General features: G+C 42.9%; 1 protein-coding gene across 4 annotated transcripts; it reads right to left on the bottom strand.

The window, feature by feature from the left end:
* Positions 1-4,908: 4,908 nt before the first annotated feature.
* Positions 4,909-9,766, bottom strand: LOC112266741 (protein fosB). Of its 4 annotated transcripts, XM_024444504.2 has the most exons (6): positions 9,480-9,765; positions 9,089-9,270; positions 7,257-7,643; positions 6,928-7,035; positions 6,126-6,512; positions 4,909-5,107 (listed from the first exon to the last, which is right to left on the bottom strand). In XM_024444504.2, the coding sequence occupies exons 1-6, from the start codon at positions 9,541-9,543 to the stop codon at positions 5,054-5,056; spliced, it is 1,182 nt and encodes a 393-aa protein (XP_024300272.2). In that variant the 5' UTR covers positions 9,544-9,765; the 3' UTR covers positions 4,909-5,053. The 4 variants fall into 4 exon arrangements, with proteins under 4 accessions (XP_024300272.2, XP_024300271.2, XP_024300269.2 ...); XM_024444503.2 differs by having other exon boundaries at positions 4,909-6,512; positions 7,287-7,643; positions 9,480-9,766; XM_024444501.2 differs by having other exon boundaries at positions 4,909-6,512.
* Positions 9,767-14,255: the final 4,489 nt, after the last annotated feature.

Raw genomic sequence — 14,255 nt, 5'->3', positions numbered from 1 at the left:
CTTTGTCTCGTGCCCTTTGGCACACTTCTCACATCGTGGACTTTCCCTCCGACACACTCCTGCCACATGCCCATAAGCTTGTATTCGGCACATAAGCTCGTACAGGATAACATATATAACTTATATATCCTAACTTCCTAACTTTATCGGGCAGAGTCTCAACATCAAAACTCAAAAGAACAGACAATGACACTTCTGTTTCCCCACTCTCACCACCCTGTCTGCGTCGCATCAAACGACGAGCATCACAAACACCGGGAACCTTTCCCCTCAGCTGGTAAACTTTTATATTCACTGCTACCCCAGTTATCACTCCTTTCATTGGTGCCCTTTTCTTGAGAGCGAAACAATTCACTTTTGCTGCCCCCATTTGTTTTACTCCGAGCGCCTTCTCCCTCTGACTAACGGAAACACAAACAATTATCACTAGGCCACTTCTGGTTACCCTCGCTGATTCCACATTTTCCAACACTTTTATCACCCACCGTGAAACCACAAATGGATCAGCCAAAAGGCAGAGTCCACTTTTTCCATAAACTTTACTCGTACTGTCACAGACTCATCTTTTTCCTGACCCTCGGTGCATACCTCGGTCTCCGATAACTTCACCACATCTACCACCTCCGAGACTTCACCCTCATTCACTTCCATTTCTCCTCCTGTCTTCAGCTCCACCTTCTACCATTCTTTACACTTTCTAACATTATTTACACTTTCTACCATTCTTTACACTTTCTACCATTCTTTACACTTTCTACCATTCTGCTTTAACATCTCACTTTTTTTCACAATTTTTATCTGACTCAAGCTCACCCTCTTCCTCCCTCTCTCTCTTAGATATCCTCTCCCTCTCTTTTTCCCTCCATTCCTCCTCCATTTCCCAAGAATACATCTCCGTATGATAATACTGCACTACTCCTGACAACCATCTTGTCCTTGCTTTCTCTAGGGACTCCATTTCCCGACCCTTTGGAGACATTTCAGTGGCATGACATTTTATGATAGAGGTGAGTTATGGGGCCACAGCACACACACACTAACACACAACAAATCACCTTGTTACTATATTGCTGTTTATTGAATGCTATTTTCTCCAAAATTAAGATTTGGACGGTAATATAAACAGTTACGGAGGGGAAAGCCCACTCAGCTTTCACAGTCTATCAAGAACAACGATGAGTAAAGTTCCCCTCCGTCAAGTAAAATAAGAGAGAATGGGGGAAAGGAGTTAGGATGGGTTGGACACAGAGAGAGAGAGAGAGAGAGAGAGAGAGAGAAAGAGAGAGGGGGGGAATATGACAGGTGTACTGTCATCACATCTGGTCCATTTGAAAAAGATAGACAATACTGTATAATATAATCAGAGGTTAAATTGATCCCCCTCAGAAACAGATGCAAGAGAAGGTTGTTGAGCATTACATTTCATCAATTATTATACTTATTTTATGCATTGAACAAGGACAAATGTGTAGTTATCAAAGCACCATCATTATATCTATCACTTGAGATGTTTTATTTATTTTATTTTTATTTCACCTTTATTTAACCAGGTAGGCCTAAACCCTATTTAGTTTTGGGCCTCAGCTGTTACAAATAGTCTCAAAATGTCTTGAGTATAAATTCCCGTAAAATTTCCGGGTCCATTTTCATTAGTCACTGCTGATCACAACAATGCAACCATTGCTTCACAGAAAAAGACAAACATCTGTTCACATATAAAGTCAGAAATAAACTTTCTAGAGAAGGCATTCGAGGAAAAGACAAAGGTTCTATTGAAGGAAATTACAAAAATATCAGTCACAAGGCATCAAAGGAAAATGCAAAAAAATGAAGGGTTTTGAAACATTTCTTGAAGATTCATATATTTATAATCAAGGTCTGCCCCTCAACCTCCACTCAATTAGGTCAAGACCTCTTGGCCCAAACATAGATACCGGGCTATGTGAATGAAAGATCACGGTACAGTTTATAATAGGGGTGGAAAATCCCAACAATACATCATCACACTGGACACGTAGCATAGCAGAAAGAGAGTGCCAGAAGACTTCTGGCACGGTGTAAATGAAGCTTTTCATATGATTTGATACATGTCTATCCTAGAGGATATGAGTGTTTCAATTTCAATACATAACATTGCAAGTTTGCAACTCGTGGAAAAAATAAGGCATTTATCAACCACGCAAATGGTAAAAGACCTCTTGTCTGTTCCAGTCAGTCTTGTATGGAGGTATTTGTATGAAGGCAGGTTCACTGATACAACAAAGTTACTCAGTTTATTTCATCATTGCTACATATGTCCATGGCCCATCTCAACTTGGATTGTTAGAAAAGGAAGTTCCAAAATGGAAGTTCTCTCCCTCTCCCTATCCCTCTGCCACCTCAATTCTCCTCCTCTCTATTTCTCTGTCTTTACCTTTCTGCCTCTCTCATTCTCTCTCTTGGATGGTACAGATTAGAAAATTAGACTTATGTGAACTTGACCTCATTTCCTGATCTGTCCGGTGCTGACATTGGTGTGAATTCTTCCAAACCGGTAACTGGGTTTCCGGGGTAAGACAAAAATGACATAACATTCTCTAAGAGAACGCATGGTTGGAATTCAAGATATCAATGTGACACTGTTTCGGGCGTGAAATAAGAAGAATATTGGCAGAATGAATATTCAAACATGCTCTCATTCCGTGGAAGAACCGTGGTATATTTTTGCCCAACTCTGGAGACTCTTCGAGCGGTTTTGATGGAGCAGGACCCATGGACCTCATCACTGATAAGTTGTAAGTGAATTTGCCAGAACAGGATGTTCTATGATAAATTCATCTGATATACTATAAGTAGCACCACAAAACCATTCTGTACACGAGCCATACTTATCCAGACCGTGCCATCTATCAGTGTAAACCCCTTTCACACATCATCAACAATGCCACGGTAGGTTCATGGAAGGAAATCAAAAGGCATGGAAGTTCGTCACTCAAAAAAGGCATATGAGGCCTGTCCCTTGTCTTACCACTTGAAGCCTGGCACTTAAGTTACATTTTTTTTGCTTCACAATAAAAATGGAGGGGCCCTCTTTTCAATTCACAACTAAGACTTTAGCCCATCTAATGATAAGCCAGACAATTTTTTTTTCACAATCACACCTCCATTGATATTTCAAGTTATGCAACAATAACTACTGTGAGGTGATTTTTTTATTTTTATGAGAGCAAACTCTCGAAAAGCTCTCCAAAAATGTCTGTTGTTCGAATCACACGATAACTACTTTATTGAACAGGAATGCACACTGGACTAACAGACTGTTCTCAACAAAAACATTCAATAAAAAATGATTTGCATCATTAATATTTTAATATGTATTTTTACATTCAATTCATACTAGTTTCCTCATTTTGGGTCCGTAGGGGACTAAGTGGTGACATTAAGCTTTGGTGGCATAGGCATCGGGACTGACCTCGCAGAGGAAAACAAACAAACAGGCAAATGTGAAAGCAAAAAGGCAATAGCACCACCTCAATAATCTCATCATATTGGCAAACTGCAATACATGCAGCATCACATGTTAGATATAGTTATCCTGAATAATGTGCTTTATATGTAAAACATATGAGCACAGGCAGTGATAATGTGCGTCATATTGAGGGGAATGGTTAAGTATTATCGTTTTTTTATTATTATTATTTTTTTATAAATCTTTGTTCTTTTAGAAAAATATCAATTTTAAAACCAGCCTCAACAACGGCACCTCTGTTTCTTCATTGACAAAAATATCCCATTTATATTTTCAAACATTCATACTTCACAATAATTGTACATACACTTAAATATACACATTTTTTGTATCTATATGCATATGCTTTTAAGTCTACTTTTGACACATAGAAAATGTTTTTATAGTGCACATCATGCCTCTGAAGTTGCCAAAACTAAGATAAAAAAATAACATAATAATACAATAATAGTTACAATGCAATAGTAAATGTAACATTAAGGGGAAAACCTCCCCTGTAAGAACAAGAACCGCTGGCAGCGACAACACAGGTAAGAGCGGAGGACAAAGCAACAACAAAAAATTCAAACGTAAAACATAACAAATGTCACTGGAAAAAAAAGGAACAAATTCACAGACAAAATGTAGAACGCATATACTCATAAAACAACCCCTCTTCTTGTCTCCTCTGTGTGTCCGGCTCCCGTATTGTGCTCTCTCTCATCATGTCAACCTCAATCAAGAAATAAATAAGCGGGCCAAGTGGCTCAGAGTGGGATACACTCACAATAAATGCACCTCCCACTAGGAGAGGCACAGAGGCCACTCATCCCAATGTTCAGAGGTTGGTTGAATATTCCTTAAAAGTATTATATATATTTTTTAAACATATTGGTTACCAACATACCCATGTCCGACAAAGGCTCTTTACCAAGAGTACATTCCTCTCTCAATGTTTTTTTCTCACCATGATATTTTCTCTGGTCAAAGGTTAGACTTAGAAACAACAACAGAAAATACTTGGTGATAAAGGAGGGTGAAGAACATTATACAAAATAGTATCAGTAACAAGTGGAGGACAATCCAGATGCTTGAAGTATGGCGGTGGTACTCTGCAGGTAAGAGGTAACCCATCCCATACAGTTGGCAAAAGCAGGATTTTTTGGGATTGTTTTAAATTCAATTCAGGCTTACGAGTACAGGGGGCTCATCCTCTCTCTCTGCCAAAGTTTCAGCTCTCCCTCTAGACCTCTACCTCGGCTAAAGCCTCATCTCTCATTCTCCCGCCGTCCTCATCTCACCATCACAACACAAGTCTCCTTTCATCTCCATCGTTTCAACATCCAACAATGGCTCAGGAGAAGAAAGAAAAGAGTGACAACTCTTTTACATTTGTGTCCATCATATTTGGTGTATTTTCAGTGTGTGTGTGTGTGTGTGTGTGTGTGTGTGTGTGTGTGTGTGTGTTTTAGTTTTTGATTTTGTCTGCTTTGAGCGAAATACTCCAGGGCTCCTCAGTTGGGGGTGCGTCCGCGTCCGTGTGGGACGTGTGAGGTGGGCCGGCGCTCAGTCAAGGTCCCAGGGGCTGGAAGGGCTCGGCGTGCTCTCAGGGTTCGAAGACTTCAAAGAGACAGAGAGAGACACACAGAGGAGAGAAACAAAGATGGAGAGATGGACGAAGAGCAGACGGCAGGATAAAAAGAGAGAGAGCCAGATAGCTGGAGGCTGTGACGCCCTCCCCTTTCCAAGTCACAACTAATGACGAAGAAGCAAGAGGAACCGAGAGGATGAGGAAGGCGGGAGGGGAGAGGAAGAGCTCGGCAGTCTGGCCTCACAAAAAAAAAGACCCAAACCTCAGTCCTTCTTCCTTATTTCAGCTTGCACAAATACATTCAGCATGAAGAGAGGGATGAAAAAGATGAGAGCAGGAGCAGTGAGAGAGGAATGACCGACAGAGGGAACGACGGGGAGGATAAGTGTGCTTGTGAGATCACAGGTGAGCATGTTGCTATTTCCTGTGTGCACTGGACGTGCACGTCACAAGACGTTGAAAGATTCACTGTGAATTAAGCTGGGTATGATGTCAGAGGATGTTTCAGAGATCGACTGACAACTCAGAGCCCAGAGTTTTAGACTCAATTTGAATTCACTTTAAATACTTGGTTAGTTACGTTTAGTTTTCTCATAAGGACAACAGTGGCTTATATGCACTAAATGCTATGTGGTCAAACTTGGTTTGATTTCATGTTTTTTCAGGTCTGAATGTGTGTGAGTTTGTATGGATCATCATATAATGTATGTTATCCATGTTGTTGACCTCGTCTATCATGGGCAACTGTTTTTTTGAGCAACTGGTAATTGACACAGGGGGGCGGGGGGGTGTGCGCGCGTGTGGTGTGGTGTGTCTGTCGGTCAGTCAGAGAGCGAGCAGCGAGGGCGAGTTCAGGGAATCAGAGGACTGCTCGCTGCTGCTGTTTCTCTGGTTAGCGCTGACCCCGCAGGCTCCCTCTGGGTAGCTGAACACAAATGAAGATGTGTATGAAGGGTTGTAGCTGCCAGCGGCCGCGCCATCGTGGTGACCACCACCCTCACCCGGCGCAGGCTCGCTTGAGCCATAGAAAGAACTAGAAAACGCTACCTCCTGCATCATCCCCGGCTGCGGATGAACCTGCTGCTGCGGATGAACCTGCTGCTGCGGATGAACCTGCTGCTGTTGCTGCTGCGGATGAACCTGCTGCTGCTGTTGTTGCTGCTGCTGCTGCGAAGTAGAAGGCTGCGAGGTGTAGGCGGGAGGCAGGTAGAAAGTGTCCTCCACAGTCAAGCCCACAATGGAGACGGGGGCCTGTTGGGGCAGTAGGGGCTGATGCTGGAGCTGTGTGGAGCCTGAGGCCTGCTGCTCCTGGTAGGGGATCTTGCAGCTGGGCTGGTGAGCCACAAGGACAAACTCCAGGCGCTCCTTCTCCTTCTGCAGCTCAGAGATCTCAGCCTCCAGCTCAGACTTCTCCTCCTCCAGGATGTCAGTCTCCTGTGGAGGGAGGAAGGGAGATAAAGAGAGAGAGAGAGAGAGGGGGGGGGGTAGAGGGTTAGATAACACAGGTGTTCTCATTCTACGTCTGTGGAGGTGGATGCACGGCTATGTTTTTAGATGTAGATAGGCCTACATGTTTCCCCTTGAAATAGATACTTTAGCCCATGCTAGGACTGGTAAATTAGACTATACCAACTGTAGGCACAATAGACTGTCACAAGAACTATAATCATCTTCACTCTCTTCATCTAATAACCCCCGTCTCTTAATAACCAACCCCTTAAATAACATCATGTGTTACTATTACTCACATACACAGTCATTATCATGAGCTTAGTTATGTAGCATAACACACTGCATATAATTATCACAGGAAGTCATTTTTTGACAGCAAGAACACAGGCAAGCTCACCCCCTGCAGTCTGTCAGTGAGTTCGCGCCGGCGGTTTCGGCATTTGGCGGCTGCCAGCTTGTTCCTCTCGCGCCGAACACGCCTCTTCTCCTGCTCCTCTGGAGTCAACTGGGGGAAAAGAATTAAGGAGGGATTAAAACAAATGCAAACTTTGTCTTTGCCACAAATCTCTCTAATGCACTTGAAGGGGCCGTCGCTAGCTGAGAATAACAGACATATAGATGTATCGTCAAATACAGTATCATAATGAAATGGGGCAAACGTGTTCATTCTTGCTGTCTACCCATTCGACATATAAAGATTGACACACGGGGCACACACACACTTACAAACACACCAACATCTCCATCGTCACTCACAGACTCGTCTCGTACACGGCGGCTACGGGCCCTGGACTGACGGACAGGGCCCGGGGCTGGGCCTTGCCCCGGGGTGTCAGAGCCTGCGGGAGTAAAACCTGAGCCAGAGGAATAACTGGGCCCTGGCAGATCATAAGGGTCTACCAGGGACACAGACTGGGCCATAGTCGAGGTCCCCGCCCCACTTTGGCCAGAGGCCTGGGACGAGATGAGAGTTGGCTGCACCATCCACTGCAAGTCCTGGCTGCTGGTGATGGCTGTGACTGTGGGCACAAAGGAGCCTGGCATATCCACTCCTCCACTGCTGCCCCCGGAACCACTGCCTACCCCGTCCCCGCCTCCAGCAGACACACAATCCTGGAACACACAGAGATGGGGGGGTTAGGCATGAACACAGACAGAGAAATGGGATGCTGCCATACAATGCAATGACGACAAAAGTGTCTTGCTCTTTAAACATTGCTTTGTGAACTATTTCGATGGTGATTCCCTTGTACACAAGATGGTAGACATCACAGCAGAAGATTGCATAGCCTTGATGTCCATCAGACACACACTTTCAGGGTACAGACACACCCATTCTATTCGTTGCATTGTAAGACTAGTCATAAGCATGTATGTCCCCCTTATAATGTCTTATATGATCTCATTATGATCCTATCTTAATAAAAATTCATTAAAAAACAATTTGTCAGTTACAAATGTGCTACATATAGAAACATAACATTGATAACCCTTATAATAACGTCGTAAAGGCTCATACAAACTTGTAAAAAGTAGTACATCATATCAGTGAATGTCACTCTTATAGAATGGTAGAATGTCAGTGAGAGTTGGAGTCTCCCAAAATTCCTGCACAACAAATATTATAAAGAGATCATTGCAAGAATAGATTTAGGTGCCCAAATCTATCACTGGCTCTCTCTGCTTTAATTAGAACTGAGGCGAGCAGTGATGCCATAGTGAGCTCGGAGTTGCATTAATATTCATTTGAAAGCGTTTAAGGCAAGGCGACATGTAGCTTTCAAGGGGCCGCCTCAACCAATCAACTCGCTCGAATAAGTCCCCCCTCCTCCTTCGTCCTCCCCCGTCACACCCTTGGTGTTCCCTTAGCAACGCGACGTAACACTCCAAAATAGAACGCATTTACGTCACAGCGAGTCCTGAGAACAGGGATCGTGGAGAGAAGCGAGCAAAGGCGGAGCTTTTTGTGCGTACGTAGGAGGGCCAAAGCGTTGTCATCCGTTGCGCTGCGTGCTGTAAACCAACCACCGAAGACAGTACACGTTGCTAGTAGAGGTGGCACAGCCTGAGTCAGAAAACATGCCGGCAGGCCAGCCTTTACTACAATACAATTCAAGTGCCTGCAGATTTCAAGGCAATTGGCAGTGCATTTTTTCACGCATGGTTGATCAGACGTGAAAGGGAAATCTTCTTGCCTTTCCCTTTCATAGAAACTATGTAACAACAAGCTTATAATTATGATGATACTCAGGTTGATAAATCCAAACTCTGCATGGTAAAACTCTAACGCGACAAGGTATAACTGCACCAGCATTTGCAAATACTACTGAACTGTAAAGCATCATTGAATTCTTAACTTAACCCATATTTCTGGAATACAGCCCACGGCCACATCATCATGTACAACATAAATCAGACTTCATGCATTATTATGTAAACATCTGTCAAATGAAATGTTTCCTCAATATTATAGTAATCAACATCTGCAATTGGGGGGAAAAGACACATAACTCCCATTTTCCCCCGATACTCATCATTGCTTGACTTATTGGACCTACCTGTGAGGCACTGGCCGGCGGGCTCCCGAAGGAGTCCACGGAGGAAAAGTACTGAGACTCAATAGACGGGGACGAACTTCCACGGGAGACGGAATCAAAGTCACCGGGGAACCCTTGGAACATTTCCCGGGCGGAGCCGAGAGAGAAACCTACAGTTCCCGGAGTGAGTGTGATGTCACCTGCTGTTCGAGCGAACACACAAGGGCAAGGGGAGACTGCTGTCAGTTTGATGTCATTGAAATGCAGTCTCGTGTATCTATGATATGGACAACAGTAAATATGCATAACTGGAAAGCTTGCTGTACGTGTAGCCTACACGTATATCGGAAATCACGTAATAAGAACCGTTGTTGCTGCATTATCTAACATTCACGTTTAGAAAGTATTTTACCGTTAATGTGTTCCTTATTGTGCTCCGGTAAGATGCTGTTGGTCTCTTTCCAAAAAAGTTGCATGAAGAAGGAAATCCAGTTCGCTGCTATGGAAACAGTCCTTACGTTTCGGATTTTTAAAAACTCATCGATCCGATTCAGAATCCGCTAAAATGTGTCCTTTGTCCCCTTTTTACAATGTGCAATGATAGATCCATGTAAAAGTCCACTATGTGTAAACTGATCAGCGATATAGAGTCACAGTCCACAGAAGCGAGTCTTGTCTTATGAATGAAGCCATGGAGTACGAGAGAAGCATTGTAAAGGATACGAAGTCCCGCCTAGGAGTTCCGCTGACGTACGTGCCCATTTATGGGGTTGTGTTTTTGTTTGGTATCCTTGGTAATGACGTTTAGCTAGGGATTCCCTCTCCCACAGAAACCGTACAGCAGACGAGAATATAACATGTTACTATCACAGGCACGATATATTTCTCATCAAGAAACAATTTCTGGTAGTACATTTACTGAAACAACAAGTTATGACCATTTTAGTGTGCACCTAGTATTGTAAAGTAGATTAAATGAACATCTAAATGCACGTGTTCTTAGTGTTTTGGAGGTGTAAACTCATGTAGCCTGATAATTATTTTGTAGACTCAGTAAACTGCCTAGGTATTGTGGAGTTAAGCTCAAGATCAACTTTGAGGGCTAGTTTAGCCCATTGCCTATTTTTTTTTATTTTACTAGGCAAGTCAGTTAAGAACAATTTCTTATTTTCAATGACGGCCTAAGGAACAGTGGGTTAACTGCCTGTTCAGGGGCAGAACGACAGATTTGTACCTTGTCAGCTCGGGGATTTGAACATGAAACCTTTCGGTTACTGGTCCAACACTCTAACCACTAGGCTACCCTGTCGCTAATGAATATATTAAATAATAAAACAGGTATTAACGTACACACTGTCTGCCTCCTATACGTATTATTATTCTTTGCATAGGCCTAAATAGATAAATTAATATATAAACGAGTATAGATCTAGCATGTAGGTTAGCAAATATATAACCTTGTATATACTGTAGGCTATAACCTAGTGACAATGAAATGGGAAATGACTGAAATTACTTCTAGGCTATTGAGCAACATCATTGAAAAATAGGCTATGGGACAGGCTACTTCCTACTGGCACTATTCAAGTAGGCCTATTCAGACCGGTTGGCCATTATAAACATATGCACATTCCATTGTCAATTACTTGCTTTGACATCGCTCATAAGAGGAAGGAAACCCACCAGGCAAAGAGAGGAAATCCTCTCGAGTGAACTTTCTCACTGACACGCCCTCGGGAGTTCCCTTTCTTGGAGAGGCCGTGGAATCCCTCGTTCTATAACTGGGTCTTCTGCTGCTGGGATTTCGACAGGTTTTTGCGCTGGTACGTTTGAACACATTCAGTTATTTTTCTTTATCATAGCATAAAGTGGCGGATCATCAGATTTCGTGCTTCTACACCTGCATTGCTTGCTGTTTGGGGTTATAGGCTGGGTTTTTGTTACAGCACTCTGTGACATCAGCTGATGTAAGATCTAATTTGATTTGATTTCATTAAGATTTCTTTATGAGCTGGTCTTTTAGACTGAAATGGAGAAGATCGAGCATAAGCGCATGAAGCAATGAGTAAGCGTTTTTGGACTTCCATTCGACATGTTTTTGTATGAGTGGAGCATCTTCAGGTAACATATCTATGGACTGTGAGTAGCAACACACTCATGCATGAAGTAGGCAAGATAGACGTGTTATTCATGAGTGTGGGATGTAAAATGTGCAGAGGGCGTCGCTGATCAATGATTCTGTTGTCTTTTTTTTTTTTTTTACACAAGTTCCCAGAATAACAACGAGGGCTATTCTTTATTCAACAGCCTCCAAACGTTTTACCAGAAAATATGTCAACAGATTGAGAGGCAGAGTGTTCCGACACGGACAGTGGGCAGCAGTGACGGAAATCGTCGCCATACACTGCTGTCACTGCAAACATCCTCTGTCGAATTGTACAGAAAATTATTCATTTTCTGTAGACTTCACCCTACGTACAGACGCCAATGGGAATATGGCAGGTGGGAGGAGGTGTGTGTGTGTGTGTGTGTGTGTGTGTGTGTGTGTGTGTGTGTGTGTGAGTGTGAGTGTGAGTGTGTGTGTGTGTGTGTGTGTGTGTGTGTGTGTGTGTGTGTGTGTGTGTGTGGGTGTGGGGGGGGTCTTAAAATAGACAAGAAAAATAATTAGGTTTGCAATGTCGTAAAATGTCATGGCAGCATACATCGGTGTGTATAAGGACAGGGAATAGTGGGGATAATAACAATTAGTCAGCACTACAACGTCACCGACAAGGAACGTTCTGTACTTTGTCGGTGATCAATCGCGATGAGTAATCCGGACAGATGGTTCATGGGAAGCTCTGAGGTCATAACAATACCACTTTGACAATACATTTACCTACCTACACAGGAGAGCAGCAAGTGTTGTATTATATTAGGGGATGGTGGTTCATAATCAGGGAAGTTATCAAGAAGATAGGGCTGGAGGTCTACAACATCAATGGGGCACAGGTATTATTGAGATCAATAGATTACCTAAAGTTTCACATTCTAACTGCACCGACTGTAAAAACGACAACAACCACTACCACCATTAAGCTGTCTAATAAAGGAAAGGGCGGTTGAATTAAGGAATGCAGTTAACATCTGCATCAGGCAAACAGCAATTAACTTGTCAGTAAACATATCTGCACTGCAAGCTGAGGCTTGCTAGGCACACACAAGAAAAACCCAGTCGTGTTCAGCATGTTTATATAATCAATCTAACGAGTCTTGTTTAGGTTATATAACGGATAAAACAAGACTGGAGAGGTTTTACAGACCGACCATGTGCTTGCTATCCCTTTCTCACCACGATGAAGTCTGCTGCATGTGTACACAGTACAGCGTTGTGTTGCCTTGGAGATACCGTTCCAACACGCCTGACGTAGAAACGTAGCTACAAATTTAGTCTTTTTTGTTGTTGTTGCTTGGCAACCGGTTTCCGCAGTAACCAGTTCTTGAGTGACAGGGCAGGGGTAGAGCGTTTGTTGCGGCACGAATAAGATGGCTGACTGAAATGTATTCCACAAGTCCACGAATTTCTCGTTTAACAGCGTATTTTCAAGTTGATGATATAGCCCTGCCATTTCCGTTCAAATACAAGTTCATCGTTGTGTAATTTTGCATGCATATATCTACCTTTGTAGTCTTGCTAAGCATTTGGAGATACTAGCTACAGCAGCGCAGCCCGTAGCCTAGCTACAAGCAAGCTAACTTATATCCTAACTTGCTTTTCAGGAGATTCCACTTGGTTGCGACTCGTGGCTAAATAGTTTGGTCGGAATTAATTAACGCAAAATAGTGTATTGTTCCGCCTAGGAAGTTAGACAATCAGTTCCCATCTGCATCCACGAGTTGTTAATGCTCATTTTCATGCAAAAGTTATGTTAATAAAAACGTTTATCCCGCTGCTTGATGGAGCGATGTGAGATGTGTTGGCTTTGAAGTTCACACAGAAGTGCAGAACATACATCTGCTAGAAGTCTATGTGGTGCAAAATGAAGGAGCTTACAACATTGACTGCCAGTTATTGGGTAATATTATTATCCACCATATGAATACTGCAATACCACAAGGTCATAGTATTTATTTGACTATCATTCATCATTTTCTTCAGCAAATGCATGAGGTTAAATGTTGTTTTGAAATTGTATTGTAAGCTACTTAGGGAAACTGTTGTTCTTAATCAAATACACATCTCAAATAGATTTAGTAAGGAAAATACCCTAATTTTGCTTAGTTGTTTCTCATATGTACACCACAGAAACAGGAAATCACATGACTTTCCCCCTCATTTAGGTGCTGGAAATATGGTGACTGGTGTAGACAATACGCAAACAAACCAATAATGGCCCCCAAGCCAAATTTAGCAGCAACGTGTGACCTTTTTTCTTTTGGCTGCAACTTGTGACCCGTTTAGCCCGTTCCCATGATCTTGTATGGTTCTTTCATGGCACCATAACAACAGTAGTCTAAGGAGTTTGCTAAAGCACACACACATCTTGGATCAGACTATGACCTGTGGCTATAAGCAGTATTCTCCTAACGTTATAATTTGACAGTATATTGGTCTCATTGATATCAGGTAGCCTAAATGCCAAATGTGTAGCCATATACACCACAGTGGTATTAGGAGTACTAAATTAACCTGCATAACTGTTGGGAGTTTTACACTTTCCATCAGTGTCTTGAGAGTTCATGCATTTTGCATTACAGATGTACTGAATTTGAAATGAACCAGTAGATCTGTCCTGTGCCTGAGTGTGTTTTGTTTTGCTTGTCCTTCGTATTTCCGGGAAGCTGCTAACTCGCACTCTGCTAGTGAGGCCTGCCCCTGTTTCCTTGGGGGGCGAGGCATGTTTGCCCAGTCTTCCTGCCCCAAATATTTGTTACCAGGCAACAACCAGGCCCGTCCCACTTCAGAATGGTGTTGTTTACACCCCTTCTGGCTGCTCACCCCGACAACGTTGCCTAAACCCTCTCACAGGCTTTCACCACTGAGAGAAGTTTGACCTGAATTTCTTTCTACCCAACACACCAAAGAATTCCTCCCACCCCTCCCCCTGTTAACCACATAAATAGAGCTGACTTTGTCTCCAAAGCTCTCTCAACAGTTTCCTCTTCTGTCTGTCATCTGTAGCTACTCACTTAGATTGCTAGACAAAAT

The sequence above is a fragment of the Oncorhynchus tshawytscha genome, linkage group LG14 (genome assembly GCF_018296145.1).
Source record: "Oncorhynchus tshawytscha isolate Ot180627B linkage group LG14, Otsh_v2.0, whole genome shotgun sequence".
In the NCBI taxonomy this organism is placed as follows: Eukaryota; Metazoa; Chordata; class Actinopteri; order Salmoniformes; family Salmonidae; genus Oncorhynchus; species Oncorhynchus tshawytscha.
The sequence above is the reverse complement of the archived record's forward strand: the minus strand, read 5'-3'. Positions and strand labels throughout refer to the sequence as shown.